The sequence below is a fragment of the Colossoma macropomum genome, unplaced genomic scaffold (genome assembly GCF_904425465.1).
Source record: "Colossoma macropomum unplaced genomic scaffold, Colossoma_macropomum, whole genome shotgun sequence".
NCBI classification, from domain to species: domain Eukaryota; kingdom Metazoa; phylum Chordata; class Actinopteri; order Characiformes; family Serrasalmidae; genus Colossoma; species Colossoma macropomum.
Genome location: NW_023494804.1, coordinates 20244358 through 20261648, shown reverse-complemented (window position 1 = coordinate 20261648; position 17291 = coordinate 20244358). Strand labels below are relative to the sequence as shown.

The 17291-nt window shown below is 37.2% G+C and overlaps 1 protein-coding gene across 1 annotated transcript in view; it reads right to left on the bottom strand.

Annotated features, from left to right (window-relative positions):
• The window catches only part of LOC118824515 (integrin alpha-2-like), a 42649-nt gene that overhangs the window by 11436 nt on the left and 13922 nt on the right, over positions 1-17291 (bottom strand). Inside the window, exons 3-18 of the mRNA XM_036594733.1 lie at positions 13906-14012; positions 12286-12377; positions 11750-11864; positions 10741-10868; positions 10492-10640; positions 10229-10379; positions 9193-9358; positions 8706-8779; positions 8467-8605; positions 5526-5671; positions 4133-4276; positions 3804-4007; positions 3567-3697; positions 1925-2088; positions 1295-1554; positions 1127-1209 (exon numbers count right to left, since the gene is read on the bottom strand). Coding sequence (XP_036450626.1) covers positions 1127-1209; positions 1295-1554; positions 1925-2088; positions 3567-3697; positions 3804-4007; positions 4133-4276; positions 5526-5671; positions 8467-8605; positions 8706-8779; positions 9193-9358; positions 10229-10379; positions 10492-10640; positions 10741-10868; positions 11750-11864; positions 12286-12377; positions 13906-14012 — 2253 coding nt within the window. The remainder of the gene's footprint in view (positions 1-1126; positions 1210-1294; positions 1555-1924; positions 2089-3566; positions 3698-3803; positions 4008-4132; positions 4277-5525; positions 5672-8466; positions 8606-8705; positions 8780-9192; positions 9359-10228; positions 10380-10491; positions 10641-10740; positions 10869-11749; positions 11865-12285; positions 12378-13905; positions 14013-17291) is intronic.

The following is a 17291-nucleotide window of genomic DNA, read 5'->3' as shown; positions in this document are numbered from 1 at the left end:
TCCCAGCTGCAGTGTGCTACATGTTGCTATGACAGAATCTGCGATTGTAGTCCTCTTATTCAAATACAGATTATATATGTGTTTAAATGGCAAGTTCCAATGACGTCTCTCTTGATTAAACCAAAGTTATATTAAAATGTAAGTGAATTACAAAATGCTTTATGGTCAAATTTGGGCAAACAAGACAAATGCGATTCACTGTGATTAACTCCACAACAAAAAATCATGTTATACAGAAACGTCCACTTTTCCATCTATCCATAGGAGTCATTGGTGTTACTGATCGTCATTGATGTTACACATAAGAAAGGTAACACCAGAGACAGTAACACCAGAGACATTTTTAATGAAAAAAGGCATTTCACAGAATGACTGCTATAGAGCATCAAACCACATGTTGTCAGTCATGGAATATCCACTAAAATATTTATTTTAATCCATAAGTAGGTCAGTGACTTCAACTAAAAGCTTCAAATGAAATCATGAGCGAAATGAGAAAATTTCTGATAACTGAAAAGACACAGTGGACTTACCATGTGCGTTTTTTATAGATCTTCAGAAGATAGGTAAAAGGAAGTCATGTGATGTTATCAGTGTAATTTTTATTTCAAAATAAGAGATTTTTTGTTATGCAGTAACACCAGTGACCCGACTGCTGGGGACCACAACTTACATTATGTATTTTATAATATTTATTTGCAATTTGTTTTCTTTGTCATTTAATTCATATATTTCATAGTAATGTATGGATTATTGCAGCAAAAATTGCAGAAAACCATGTTTTTTACCTCCAAATACGGCACTCGCCCTTTACACATGACTGTGACGAGCACTTCTGTGCTTCTTGGAATTCTTTAAAATTGATTTAAAACCAATATTGCTAAATTGATGGCTCAGGAAGTTGAAATTGTTAAAATAACTTATCGTTTTATTTTAAAATATAAATAAATTGTAACCCTAACATGTTTTTCAAGTGTAATGAATCTGTAAACGCTAGGGACACAAAAATTGACGTTTCCATAGAATGATTCTTATACATGATTTATTCATTTATTTTAAATCATTTGACAGCCCTATTAGGAATATACAAAGAAGTACCTTATTATATCAAGTGAATTAGTCTTACCCAGCCTTTGGCTCTCTCTCTACGCTCAACACCAAGTCGCTGTAACACACTTCATCAGAACCGCAGTCCTTAGAAAACGGGATCTGAACCATAAGAAACAAATAAATTATGACTCAATTTCAGCCCAAAACCTCAAACTCCCAGATATTTGCCTTTTAGAACACTCACAAAGAACTCCCACGCAGTGGGACTAAACGCGTCCAGAACTGGATAGGCGTCTGGGTGCCGCAGTCTGATGTCAACGCGAAGTGCGATGGAGTTTACCAGGTCAGGAGCCTCCTGCACGTAAACCTGATGATCCTCACACGTCTCCTTCGTGGACACACTGATGTCCTGCTGGATGACTCGGTCCGAGTTGCTGAACTGACCTCTGGAACTGACTCGAGACGACTGCAGGTCAGCGTCCAGCGTCAGGTTGTATTTGATCTCTGATTAAAAAAATAATATATAAATCATGGATGTTTTAACATGATTTTTCACAGAATCAAATGGCTTGCTGGCACATATTTGCTATTTGGAAAATAATGCATCAGACAAGAATGCTTAAATTGGGCTTTAAATGGTTACTTGGTAACTTTACTTGTAAAAGTGGTGTCAAAATATTTCAAAATGTACTGAATAAACTCATGTGTAGGTAAGAACACTTCCTGAGAAGAGAATTGTTTAAACTTTAAGGCATTCCAAATAATTTCGGATTGTTTCTATTGGTTCATTTGTTAAAAAGGACGACGAAAGTCTATACTGTCTACATTCAAGATATTTCCACTATTCTTTCTTTTTTCAGTGCGGTAGATTTACCTGCTGGTCCCACTGAGTTTGTTGGTCTGAATGCTGCGCTGAAACAGACTTTAGCAGTGAAACAGAACACCATTCTCCCACTGAAGCTACAGGGCTTACTCAGAATGCTGATCCTGTCTGGGGTGAATGTAACCTTGGAAGTCACAACTGCAACTCCCCTAGACCTGAAAGCACATATTATATAAACAATTACAACATTACAGGTCAGTTGTAGCTTTATCATATAAACAGATATGGGCGGATTCTCTGGACAACCCATGGTTTTGGTAAAAATGACTAATTATGTGCTGGTGATTACTTTATTTAATTTTTAACCCTACGCTAGGAGTATCAAACTGGGTTCCTTGCAGGTCACAGCTCTGCAGAGATTAGCGTTTTTCCTCTTCCAACTCTGGGAAGTCAAGTCATGAAGGTCTGCCTTATCTGATGAGTTGAATCAGATATGTTGAATGAGGCAGAACATTAAACTCTGCAGAGTTGTGGCCTAGAAGGAACCCAGTTTAACACTCCTGCCTTAGAAGTTTGTGCCACTTGGGAGTCCTGTATATACCACTTCCTCTTTAACTATATAACAGTGATATAGGCTGAATTGGTGAAACTAAACATTAAACATCCTCACGTTTAAAATAACAAAATGCATTCCAACCTAACTTTTTGCATGAGAATAACACGTTATAAGCAAAAAAACAGAACAGTTTCAACATTTCCAAACATTTACATAAAAACTTAAAATTAAAATTAAAATTAAAAACATAAAACTAAATTGTACTTGAGTTGGAGAATGTAAAGCGTCCTGCAATTCACTTGAAACTTGGCTGCAACAGTTGCAAACGTCTTGCAAACTTTGCAAATCAGATTTAATGAAATAGCCAATTAAAACACCAATAATGCATTGCGCTTCTGTTCAACACTGTCAAGTGACATTGGTTCAAACGACTGATTTCACTAGATAAATGGACACATAAACAAAAGATGATTTGTTGGATGGTTGAAAAAGAAACTAAAATCCTGCTTTTGTTTGACTTCAATTCAAAGTTAAGAATGTTTTCCTCCTCCTGAGGAGTTACACCATACATGTGTATGTAAGTAACATATCGCAGTTATATATATCAAAATAATACAGTGTATCAAAAATATCAGCTGCTACTTTGGTTGTTTAGTGGACTAATGGAATGTGCTGCGTGTACTTTTGATTTGTTTTTGAATTGCTTTATGTAACTGTCAAGCTCACAACATGCAACTTGTTGCATGCAAGTTTCACCGTGGAAAGCCAGCCTTACACCTACTACACTCTTGATTAGTCACATACAGTCTTGGCCTTCCAAGAAACTACGTTATCCTTGGTGGAAAATGTCCAGGCCCAGCTGTAGCAGTACCCCAGCCAGTCCAGCTAGTCCAGCACAGCTGTTTTCTATCAATACACATCAATTAACACACAAAAATAAGTAAGCCTCCTCCTAGGTGAAGACAGCAAATTGTTATGAGACGCAGCTGACATGTAACAGAGGGTTTGACAGCCTTAAAAACGTGAATGCAACTGAAGCTTCATTGGTTAAAGTTCTTATCAGTTCTTCACCACCTCCCCACTAATAAACATGTGGCGCCAAGGCATGATAAGATTTACTGCACCAGTGAGACTTACCAGAGCTGCAGGACCTTCCCATAGCCCCCCACTGAGACATCTGGGAGTGAGTCATCATTCAGATCTGCACTACCGTCTAAAGAACGCCCAAAGAACTTTAAGGAAGGGTCCAGTTTCGAGGCAAGAATTTTCTGGAAGGTGTTAAAAAATGATTAAAAAAGGGAAAGTGACCTCAGGTGCTTTTACACCATACGATTTATGTCTGTTTGACTGGATAAAGTTCAAGTTTAGTTCTACCTGTGAGCTCTGCTTCCTGATGGTTTTTTGGTCTCCATTGTAGATGTAAATGGCTCCCTGGTCGTTCTCCTCCAGTGGAGCTCCGACTACCACATCAGTGAAGCCGTCCAGGTTGAGGTCAGGAACAGCAGTAATGGCCATCCCAAAACGAGCATTCTCCAGTGGAGAGGAACCCTCCAGGAATCCCTGGCTGCTCAAAATACCCTGAAGACCCAAAATAAAAGCAGACCTTGTAAGAAATCACACATCTGGGCAGGATTTGAAACTAATACTTCAGTTTCTGAAACTTCAAAGTTCGCCACACTGTTTGCTCTGGATGAGCGGCTTACTTTTGTAATGGAGTAGATGTAGACTTTGCCAGTCTCTTTCTTCTGATCACTCATGTACATTGGGGCTCCGACCAGCAGAAGGTCAGTAACACCATCACGATCCACATCCAGAGGACAAAGCACACTGCCAAAGTATGAGCCAATCTGCAAAACAGAGGTGCAGTCATTATGCCTTTTATCATATGACTTCAGGCATGTCTTAGGTCAGGCCCCTGGGCTAAAATCAATTTTAATTGGCCCGTAGCTCCTTTGGAATGAATTATAGGTGGTTATCTTTTAACCTAATGCTGCACTACTGCATACTACTGTACTACTATACAACTGTACTGCACCACACTGTTAGCTAGCTAAACTGTAGTTATACATTGACTACAGCAGCCAAGTAAATACACTTGTTTATAATGTCTAATGCTACAAGTTTTAAAGACAAATCATCCAAAATGATTTTAAGATGTATTTTTCATTTACAATTAATATTGTTTGCACTTATTGCATTAAGCTGAATGAAAATGAACAAGTCAGCTTGTTTGTGCACTTTTTTTGTTTGAACTACAATTATTGTATGGTATTATGGCCCTCAGGTATGATGATGTAATCCGATTTGGCCCCCTGTGAAAAAGTTTGGACACCCTTGTATTACTGCTTGTATTATAAAAGTATTGTATTACGACATTTAATCTAACCATTATATAACATTAAAGGGGAACTCCACTGTTTTTTCAAAATTTCTGCATAATGAAATGATCAAGATGTAAATAAAGTCATTCAGAGTGGTTTAGCATGAAATGCTCCGTTCTAGAGACACTCAGAGTCAGGGTTGTTCTTAGTAGTGGTGAACCAGATGTCTGAAGAGTTTAATAGCTCAAAAACCTTCTTTACAGAAAGCTATTAGATGAACTGGTTACAAACAAACTACATGTCATTGATTTATAATAACTGTACAACAAGGTTTTGGCCTAAAATGTATTTTATGCAGGCAAAATAGTCCTCAAAGAAAACAATTTTTTTTTCAGATGTACTACTATTTTACCATTATTAATATTGCATATACAAATTCAGAATACACTTGTAGGTTCACTGATCTTTTTGGATAGTAAATAAAATGGCTATGTTTGTGTTGTAGTCATCAGGACCCCTGGCTCCTATCACCACCACAGCAAAGAAATCCGAGTTATTAAATTTTTCTACAATTAGCCCCATATATGCTCACTATCATAACTACATATCATATCCGTTTTATGCTACTTACTGAATATACACAATCAGTATTTGGATTACTGATGTTCTAAGCATTTCTTTCCTATTTTCTGATGATTTGTATTGAAAGAAGTGGAATTAGTGAAGAAAAAAGGGTTAATAGGCCTGGAACTTTAAGATGTAATGTATGAAGTACCTGATCCCCCCTCTGTGAGTCGATAATGTTGGGTTGTCTCTGGCTGTTGAGTGTGTACACTACAACCTGGCCTGTGTGGTTGGAACGAGGAGCACCAGCCACGTAGAACTCAGAGGAACCATCATTTAGCGTGGTCACCGAGTATCCTGAACACAGAACCATACACTTACATATGCACATGAACTGTACATTGATTAAAGAATGGCATACATAAATAATGGAACACCATTTAGATTATCATTTGGCTAAACATATTCTTTCAGCAAAAATGCCAATTAGCAAAGAATGAAAGAAAAGCCCCTTTATGCCAGACCAGTTTTAGTGAGGCTTTATCCAAGCCTGGCATCAGGGAGTCATTTAGTGGAGCAATGCCCCAGCAACCAATCGTCATGCCCCACTAAACCCACTACTTTTGTCCATGCTTCTATTGTGGCAAGAGGTGGATCCTAGCTGATGGCCACAACTTATTAATGATTCTAATGCACACAGTTTAGTAAGGTAAGGGAACAGGACAGTTACGTCACGGCCATATAGGAATGTGTGGCTAAATGTGGGCTAAAATCTTAGATATATCAGGCCTTGTTCGGAATACATCATATACAGAGCAAAACATAATTACATAATTACAGTTTTTTTTTCAAATTAACATAATTACAAAATGGGCATATATTTTTCAAAAAACAATAAAATTTCTCAGTTTTAACATTTGATTTGTAGTCTTTATACTGTTTTCAATAAAATATAGAGTTTAAATGATTTGCACATCATTGAATTTTATTTTTATTTACATTTTGCACAGTGTCCCAACTTTTTTGGAAACGGGGTTTTAATATAATGTGATCAATGCAGCTAGGGTTGGCACCAGTTATTACCTCCTTGTTAGATAGCTAACTTAATGACAAGCTAACTTAATGATAGCTAACTTAATATTTGTATTTTTTTTATATTTGTTATATTTACGGTCACACAATGTTGATATGAATGCATTTTATATCTTAGTTCCTCAGTCTTTTATGATATTTCTTAGGGAATCAGCAGCTCTGCCAAAGACCAACCCCCCCATGAAAGGCTTAGCCCCCTATAAATTTCTAGTGACAATGCTTTGTGCAATGTTTCCTGTCTCCTCCTTTCTTTATAAGTTGCTAACTGATTTATGACTGATATTTTCAGACATACTAATGTATTACAGATTTTACTAACTGCACTCAAGTGCTTCTCTACATAGTAGTTTACAGGTTGGCACTTTTTGGAAACAGCAAGACCCCACAGCCACAAACACATTAATGAGACTTCCAGTGTGATCTGAGCAGATCTTCTCAAGACACATCAGCAACCACAGTGTTAACACTAGGTTTCACAGGAACTTTGAGTTGCACTGTTTAAATGCTCATAAATTTCATTGTATAGAGCACGTTTTGGGCCGCACAGAAAGAAACTGTCAGAAAAAACACTGTGTTTACAATGGTAACATATCAGGAAAAGGGAAAAAAAAACTTTTTTCTTGTAATAAAAATGAATGTAAAAATATTTTCATCTAAAAATCTTCACATAATGTGAAAAAAACCTCCAAAATAGCAAAAACGCACAACAGCACAAACATAACCAGAAGGGCAAAGACAAAAGGCAGTGATCAGAAAACCAGAAAAAATTCAGTAGTTCTACAGGAGAAACATTACCTTGCAACTATACCACTCTAAAGCCTGGGCTTATATACTAAACTAGGAAAGTCATATGACAGGTAACACAGGTGGAACAGATCAGTATTCGGGAGCATTGGAGCGATGATTGGTTGAACGATGAGGTCACATGATCTCCCAAGGGATTCTGGGAGGCTGGAAGGATGAGTGACAACGTGTGTGAGAAAAGAAATAGTGGATGTGAGAGCCTATTTATGTGAGGGTGGATATGTATCAGGGTAGCATGGGTAGTTGCAGTGGGTGGCGCTGTTGCCTTACTGCAGGAAGGGCTTGGGTTCAATTCCCAGCCAGGAACCCAGGGTCCTTTCTGTGTGGAGTTTGCATGTTCTCTCTGTGTTTGCATGGGTTTCCGGTTTCCTCCCACAGTCCAAAGACATGCAGTCAGGCTAACTAGAGACAGTAAATTGCCCCTAGGTGTGAGTAAATGACTGTGTATGTCTGTGTGTCTGCCCTGTGATGGACTGGTAACCTGTTCAGAGTGTTTCTTGCCTTCCTCCCAATGAGCACTGGGATAGGCTTCAGCACCTCCAGTAGGATAAGTGGTTTAGATGATGAATAAACGATATGTATCACAGTTTTTCATCAGTCAAGTCAGCAGCAACAACAGTAGCGTCACATTTAAAAAGGGTATAAAAACTAAAATATTAGTACCACAGTGCCAGTATAATCAAAGTTCCCAGTAATAAACTATTTAAAAAGGGATGGAAGGAAAAATCAACATTTGCAATTCACTAATCTGCTGTGATTAATACGGCATCATGTTCTTTTGTTACTGCTCAATAACACAAGCATGCTCACCAGTGGCGAGACTAGGATCTGATATGCCCCAGTGCAAAGAATTAAACTAAAACAAAGACCCCACTGATGTAAAACTGACTTTTAGTTAACAAAAAAAGTCAATGTAATTAGCTTGTTTTCTCACTATGTTCATGTCTCAAAGTGTGATGATCTCAAGGTACAACACTCCACCCAATAACATCTAACATTAACCTAAATGTTCATGTTAGACTACGTATATAATTTTAGAATTATCAATAATGAATATGAGGACGTGAGGATGAGTTGCATTATGAATAAATAGATGTCAAGTCTGTCTGTGTCGTGTTGATGGAAGCTGAGGTTAGGTTGAAATTGTGTTAGTATCTATAATGGGGGGATTAATAAAGCCTTTAGGGGGATTGATACTACAGACCATAGAGCGATTTCCTCCCTGCCCCTTTAGTATTTATGGAAATGATGCTCACCTAGTAGAGAACTGTGGTTTTTGTCTTCCAGGATTCTCTCAAAAGCTTGTTTGGGGAAAATTTCTGATTTCTGAGCACTTTTATGAACAACCGTTCCACTCCATCCATATGCCCCAACAGCACCCAGCATCAGCACATCCTGCAAAGATAGAACAGAGGAGTCTTGAGGGTAAAAAAAAAAGGTCGCTAGTGATGAAAAAAGTCAGAAAATGTTGGTGGTAACATCATGGACTGAGCACCTGATTTTTGGTCTGGTGCGCACTGAACCCGACTTGAGACATCTCCATTTGGAATTCACCACCTTTGCCTGTTCCTGTGAAAAAAACAAAAAAACAAAAAAAAACAGAAGCCGAATCCAGTGAATATACATTGTTAAGCCTCCTACTTTTGAAATTTTGCTGCTGTTCATTTTCAATGAATTAAGATAAAATACCAGCAAAGCTTTGGTTAGCATAAAACATGCTACATGCTAATCCTCTGGGTATATTAATCTTCAACACTCATTTCACACTTCATGTTCATCAAAGTGGCTTTCTTGGTATGAAGAGCAGTTTTTGCCTAAATAATTATGATTTGACAGTTTTTGTTTCCAACTATTTTGGCCCAAAGCTGGCCCAAAATGCCAGAAAGCTTTGCAAAGGAGTAAAAATGCACAGCCTTTGGCTTTGTTGCAAAGAAAGGGGTTTTGTCACAATAGAAAAGCACTTTATAAAAGTACTCACGTACCTTCAATGTTGAAGATTCGATCTCCGAGAGTGCCAGCGATTTCTGAGAGAGCAACCTCATCAGACACATTGAAATAATACTTCTCTGTTGGAATGCTGGCTATTGACTTGATCTCCGCAATGAGCTTTGTGGTATCAATATTATTCCTTGTGTAATAACCAAGCACCTAAACATAATAAGAAATCAGAAAAAGCTCATGAAAGCTCATAGGGTGGGCAAAACGGCAAAAATATAAGCCCCCCAACACCCCCTCCCACTGGGAAGTGACTTCATTTTAAATCTAGTCAATATTTTGAAGTATAATAGAATCAAATGGAAACATAAAAAAGTCAAATAAAATGAGAGCATGCGCTTCAGCACAACTGTGGTTCCATCTGAAATGTACTCAAAACCTTCCATTACCCTGCAAGGTACAGTCCCATGAAAAAGTCTTTGCCCCCCCTTGATTTTGTCTATTTTTGCATTTTTTTGTTACACTTGATATAAAAAATTCAACCTGAGTAAACACAAAATACAGTTTTTATTTTCATTTTTCCTTTAATAAATTTTAGTTACTGAAGGAAAAATGTTATCCATCAACAACTGGCCCTGTATGAAAAAGTAACTGCCCCTTTAGTGATTAAATTAATCATTTAGGAGTCCCCTTTTCAAAGTCCTGACTTTAACCGTGTTGAATTGCTGTGGTAGGACCTTAAACAGGCAGCTCATGCTTGAAAGCCCTTTGGGGTGGCTGAATTTAAGCAGTTCTGCCAAAAAGGATCTCCAATGATACAAAGCATTTGTTTGCAGTTTTGGTAATTTAGGTCTTGCAAAACTTTTTTCCCTCATTAAATGAAATGATCACTCAAAAACTGTGTTTTGTGTTTCTGTATGTTCTGCTTATATTACTTTGTATCACTTATATTATGTTTTAACACGAGGATCTGAAGTGCAGGAAATCAGGAGGTCTTTTTTTCATGGGTTAAAAATATGCATAGCATGTTCACAGTTAGGTCATTTTGTATCCTGTTGTGTTCTTAGGTTCTGTTTTACTCACAGCAATGCCAAAGCGAGTGATACCATCTTTGCTGCACTCGTTAATGACTTTGTCTCTCAGGGAATTATCGTGAGACTCCCCATCTGTCACCACCACCATCACTTTACTGGCACCTGGGCGGCCTCCGTTTGAAGTTAAAAAGGCATTTGTCCTGTAATGCACACATGCATTGCTTTAACAAATCTACTTTAACTTGAACTATTAGCAGTAACTGCTGCTTACTCCAAAGAGACTCGGCTGAAAATGTAGGGGGTCATTCCTACCTGGCGAAGTTGATGGCCCCGAAAGTATTTGTCTCCAATCCACCCTTCTGGGAAATTTTTGAAGCTGCTGCAATCATGGCCTGTTTTGTTTGATGAGTTTTCAGATAGAACTCGAACCTGGGATCAGAACCATACTGAACAATGCTGACCTGCTCCAACATGAAATCAGAAGAAAATCAAAGTCACAAAATGAATGTAAAAAGGAACTTTCAGTGAACCTTAACCAGAAACCAGTCAGTTGTTACTCGCCTGTGTTTTTTGTGGTCCAATATCAAGATTCTCCAACACCTTCTTAAGAAAAGCTACAACAGGTTCCCATGGATATATACTGTTAGACCCATCCACAACAAAAGCAATGTCCATTGGACCACCACACGCTGGAGGGAATGGAATAGATCACAAAGATTTACCAAGTTGCATTGCTGGACACAGAACAATGTCCCAGTGACCTCCCCTAAAAGAAAACTGTGAGTGTTTGCTGTGAGATTTGATTCAAAGCAATATGCTAAATGCAACTAAGCAGAAGAGTAGATTCAACAGAGACAGACAGAAACACAACAGAAATATAAAGGCAGACTAAACGGTGAATATTCTTTGTCTTGGCTAGCATTTGTAACCAACGTTGACTATTTCAGCCAGAATCAACTTCAATACCTGGCGGTCAGCAGCAAAATGAAGACTGTAAACTATATTGTCTTGCTAACGTTAAGCTAGCTGGGTTCACTAGCCAGGTAACTAGTCAATTTAGTGCAGCTTTTAGCTAACATCAAATCAGCTAACATCAGCCAGAGTTCCCTAGTTTTTTACTAGGATTTGTTTAGGGCTGTTTCTAAACAGGTTTAGGATAAAACTGAATATAAATATTGGCTATATGTTTTTTCAGAATATAGAAATTAAGTCCATATTGCATTTTTATATTAACAACACAGTTACTTTTTACATTGTTTGCAAAAAGCTTTTAGAATACTACGCTCTGCATTAAAAACATGCAAACATGATCAGACATGATGATGATGATGAGTTATTAATCTCAGTGTTACTGAGTTTTGCTAAAGCCTGAGTAGACTGATAAATCAGTGTGATGATGAGTTATTAATCTCAGTGTTACTGAGTTTTGCTGTGACAGTCAGTTATTTAATCAATTACCACTTCACCACTACCATTTCTGAAAATAAACCAATCATGAACCTTTAAAGAGAGTTTATGTGTGGTAGAGAGATGGATAATAAGGGATGGTTAGATAAGAGATCATTCCTACTTTGAAGAGCAGGGGAGAATGCAGGTTGAGTGGAGAACAGAGGGCTCACTTCTGCACACACTCCTGGAACAAAGTACTGAGTTCCACAACTCTGAGCCCACAGAGGACCACACGCCTGAAACAAACACATGCAGATTAGCGTACACAGTTAGGATGCACCACTAATGATATTTGAGAAAGAGAAAAACAGGCTTTACAAATTGACTTAATGATAATGAAAATGAGAAATCGTGATTAAAAATGCTATTTTTGGTTCTTTTTGTCTTTCTGTGCTGCTCAACAGCCTGAGCAACAGCAAATCAACAGTGTCGGTCATGTACAACTATTTCTACAAGGAATATCTAACGAGCAATTTGTAATCACTGTTCATGTTCGATATGCACAACAACCTAAGCAGAAAGCAAAGTCCTTGCAAGCACAGCAATGCCATCTGTTTATGAAGTAATGACAAAATTCACACAATACAGCCCTCAGTAAAAGATTAGCATGGCTGAACAAACTGTATTGTGCACTAAAAAATAAAAGCAAAGGTTTACCATAAAGCCATTGTTTTTGGTTATTCGTGTGAGGGTCAGCCCCAGACTCATATTGGTGTTGATGTTCGGCACAGTTGGTATACTGACAGAGTCTGAAAACAAAATATTTATAAAAAAGTGAGTCATTAATGCATTCCGTATGTAATTATACATAAATCCATCACAGCTCTTGTTCATATCAGTACAGCATCTCCACGTGGGGATGTAATGCGCTATGAGGCCTTCCGGCGTTACAGCCTCTCAGTGCTTTGAGTGAGAGAGATAACAAGCAAGTTCGTTCTGGCAATGTGGACAACTTTTATCAAAAACTGAAAGACTTTAATGTAGGTAGACTGTTCCCCACAGTTCATCTTTAATAAGCATTACAGAGTAAAAGTCACCCTGAGGAAGGAATTATCAAATAGCTGGTTGGCTAACGTGGTCTTAGCTAAGTATATACTGTGTTCTTTTACTATTTTACATTCATCTAACATGTTATTATTTACCATATACAACAAGCATGACAGGTATTTATTAAACCTTAAGCTTTTGCTTATATTTTCTATTTCGAGTGCCTGTTAACAAGCTAATTCAGTCAATGTGAGCTAACATTAAAGGGTTGTCTTTTAGCATTAACCTAACTTTAAGAACTGGACATTCTGTGAGACAAAATGTCACAGTCAGACAATGGAGCAATTCTTATCATTATTTATTCATTACTATCTATCTATCTATCTATCTATCTATCTATATATATATATATATATATATATATATATATATATATAAAACAAATGCATCAACAGAAATGGTATATACATTACAATGTAATAAAATCTTGTTTCATTGACTTATATTGAAAGTTAAAAACTATTTCTTTTCTTTTTCACCTGTACAGTTACCATTTTGAAGATATGAAGTTTTGTTCAAACAGACAAAACATTACCTAAAGGCATGTGAAGGAAATTACTCTAATTGTTTTACTTTTTACCACTACCATTTTTCTTGAAAGACCAATTTTTTCTGTATTTTATGTTTTTCCCTGAGGTCTGCTTGCTATGTTTGTGTGGCTTTATGCACCAAAACAGTCTTAATTCATGTTACATGACCATTTCCAGCTTCTCTTTACTCCTTAAAATTAAACAGACTGTTTTTGTTAATGATATATGCAAACGAGGCCTGTTCTGATTGGCTGCCCTGTATTTTGCCCCATTCAAAAATCAATTTAGGCTGAAACACTCCTTATAACTTCTAACAATGTGAATGGGCGGGGCTTAACTGCTGTGAGCTAAATAGGTGGATGTATGAAAACTATATTGCATTTTGTGACGTTACAAAAGCAATGTGCTAAAAACAGGCTGTTTTTGCAGCTTAATTTTCATATATGGACTGTATGGACTGGGAGATGAATAGTACTTAAAACCATGTTTACATACTATGTCAAACTTTTTTATTTCAGGTGTGGAAAGTTCAGTTTTCCACAATAAGGACACTTTAATACTTTTAGTTGTATTTAAGGACTTTCCATTTTCTTTCCACTGAGCTCTTCATTTTTTTAAGAGGTCACTCTTAGAAGAGGGCTCATTCAGATTGTTCAGAACTGTTGGTAACACAGAGGGAACAGCAGACAGGTTAGCTTACTCTGAAGGCTGAGTTTTTCACAGGTGGTCCCCGGGCTTTTGATCTCACATTTATAAACATCTCCTTTCCTGTTCTGAGTCCCCGCCCATGGAGATCCCACCAGTAACCTGCATAAGAAACAACAGCATTAATCACACTGATCAGAAATCACATTCAAAGAGACTGAGAACACGGACAAGTTTATTTTAATGACCAGCTTAGAGCCGCGGAATCTATCAATTAGTGAAATACATGAGCACATTTAGGAATTTTCATAAAACACTTATTATTATTTTGGGCTCTCTTACCTAAAGTACACCTAAGGCAGACTACAGTACTTCTGCATTAGGTTTACTTTTTAATAATAAAACAATAAATGAAATGGGCATTATACCCATTTGTTCTGCTTGATTAAATGGTTAAGATGTAAACAAAGTCATTCAGAGCGATTTGATGTGAAATGCTCTGTTTGAGAGTCAAAGTTGTTCACAGTGGTTGTGATAGGAACCAGACGTCAGAAAGATTTTAATGCCTCTAAAAGCTCCCTCAGAGAGGGCTATTACATGACATAGTAAATTGGATAATTAGTAAATTAGTAAATTCAGCACCACTGAAAAGAAATCTGTACATTTTTCTGCAATGGAGCAATTCGCTTCAAAACACTCTGAATGACTTTTTTTTATCTCAGTGATTCAATTGTGTGGAAATGTAAAAAAAAAACTAGAATTTCTCTGTAATGTATTCTCCATTAGGTTTCATTGGATTTACTATTCTGTAAATGCATTGTTCAATCCATTTGTTCATATATTTTGCATTAAGTTTGTTTAAGGCTTACTGTAGTGAGGGGTTAAATAGTAACATGCTGAACTGTGTGTTTGGACCGTCTCTCTGGTGTTTACGGTAACTGATAGATGCTGCAGCCTCTAAGATGGTGATTACACCGGCTCAGGCACGGAACATAGAGTTAAGGGGATTTCACTGGATTGGAATGCATAAAAACAGTACTTGAGATTGCCAGTGTTGGTCAGAGAGCATGTGTGGGTGCGTGTGTGCAATCATCAGGATATTTGATAAGGACTATGTGTGTGTGTATGTGTTCCTTTGTTCTCTTTGATCAGAAAAAATGATTTACAGTCCTTTAAGTTCTAGGTATTAACTAGGTACGTGTGAGATACAAGGGACTAGGTAGCTACTCTGGATAAGATGATGCTGACAACCATGGCAGTCTGACCAAATTACACTGAAATGACCAGCAGATTGAAGGTATTAAGTGAGTAAGTGTGAGGTACAATCTCCACAGTACTGTGTCATTGTTTTGTTGTGAATTGACAGTAAGTAACCAGACAGTCTAGATAGATTATGCTGTAATCCCGTGTTTTCTGTAGTCCCACAGGAAAGAAAATAGAAATCTTTGTAATAAGGGCCAATATTTAGCTTATATATTAATGAACAGTTCAGTGGAAACTCTGGTATACACAGTAATACGTGTGCTTGTGTGTGTGTTTAAGTAACTTCCTTTGATTACACACTGCAGAGTAAAGACACGCCCACAAGATTACACGTACCCTGAAGACAAAAAGTCCTATTAACCTGACACAGAACAGAGCTCTGAACTCACAAGCAGCATTTCCATATAGTTTTAAGAGGTTTAGAGCAGAACCATTAAGGAACTCTATCTGGACCTAGAGCCTTTTCTAAACATTTATCCTTATTAGATGAGCCAGATAAGCAGACATTCCTCTCTTTTCCTGCCATCTGTTCCATATTTAAGGTGAACATTAGAATTTGAAAGATTCTTGAGTGCGTTATTCAGTTACGACAAAATCTTATATCTATGAAATAGTAAAATCATACAAGAAGAAGAAGAAAAAACACATTTATAACATTCTTAAAACGATTAAATGGTTCTTTACTTGGTGAAATTGTTTTCCAGATACATGTAGAATGTGTTATATGTGGTTATATATATATATATATATATATATATATATTATATATATATATATATATATATATAAAATTCTTCTATTGTTACAAGATTGACATTGTGACAATAGCAGAACCATTTTGGTGCCACATACACACTTAAAAAAGATGGTCATTCAAGGGTTCTTTAGTAAAGGAACTGGTTCTATATAGAACTATGAACACCAAAAGAACCCTTTGCATGATTAAAAGGTTCTTTGCTTTGTGAGAGGGTTCTTCAGATTGATGGAGAATGTGCCACATATGGTTCTATACAGAACCATTTTGAAAAGGGTTCTATATAACACCTAAAATGATTATTCTATTGTTACAATGTTAAGCTTGTGACAGTAGCAAAAGCCTTTTTGGTGCTATATAGAACCATTTTCAAAAAGCCTCCATATAGGTTCTATATAGTTTTCTAACATTCCTTCATTTTTACAATGTTCTGATTATTAGCGATTAGTAGCTAAATTGGTTTTATATTACAAATGACAGAAAAGGGTTTCTGAAAAGGGTTCTATATAGCACCTAAAAGGGTTCTTCTATTGTGATGAGGTCACATATGTCCGCTGGAAAGCCCGTCTTTTTCAGTTTTTTTTAAACAGCTCTTAATATTCATAAACACAGTCCAAACCTCATGTGCTCATGATGTGTATGTGTGTTATGTGATAGGAAAGACTTCTTTAGGTTGGGGTGTGTGAACCTGACTCAGGTCCAGCAGGCGGCTGAGTCAGAGTGAGGATGAAGTGACATCAACAGCTTTGGTCAATTATTGTCTACGCCTGGGTAGGAAATGGCTCATGTAGCAAAAAGAATGTGTCGTAGCTAGTTGCATCATCAGTGTGAGCCACAGAGGGACTTTTTGTGAAGCCTGTGCCCAGTTTATAAATGTCTAGACAGCTTAAGATAACTGTGAATAATAAATCATCCACATTAGGATAAACTGGGAAGTGGAAGTCACAGTGAAGTCATGACCCTGTGTGCTCAGGCTGCATTAGAGCTGCTTCTACCAGCTGGTAGAAAACTTGACTCAGAGCCAAAGGCGTAAATTTTTAATTCCATTTAACTGCTGCTCCCATTCAGCAAAGAACTTGTAAAGCCAATAGTTTACATTTTTCCACTTATAACATTTGTGCAGTTCTATGTACTCAAAACAGTCTGAATTCATTTTACAACCTCTCTTTATTTTATAGACTGTTTTTCTTACTGTGACTTTAAGAATGACGTGTAAACAGTCTCTGTTTTGACTGGCTGCCCTGTATTACACCTTGTTCATAAAGCAGTCTGTGTTAAAACACAATTATCTGTTTGCTCCCTGACAGCAAGGAACAGTACAACATTTCATTTTTTCCCCACATCTTCTACTACATAACTACAGAACTGTCCGCAGGAACAACACTCCGCATCGCTTCAGCGTGAATCAGCGGGGCCAAACTGCT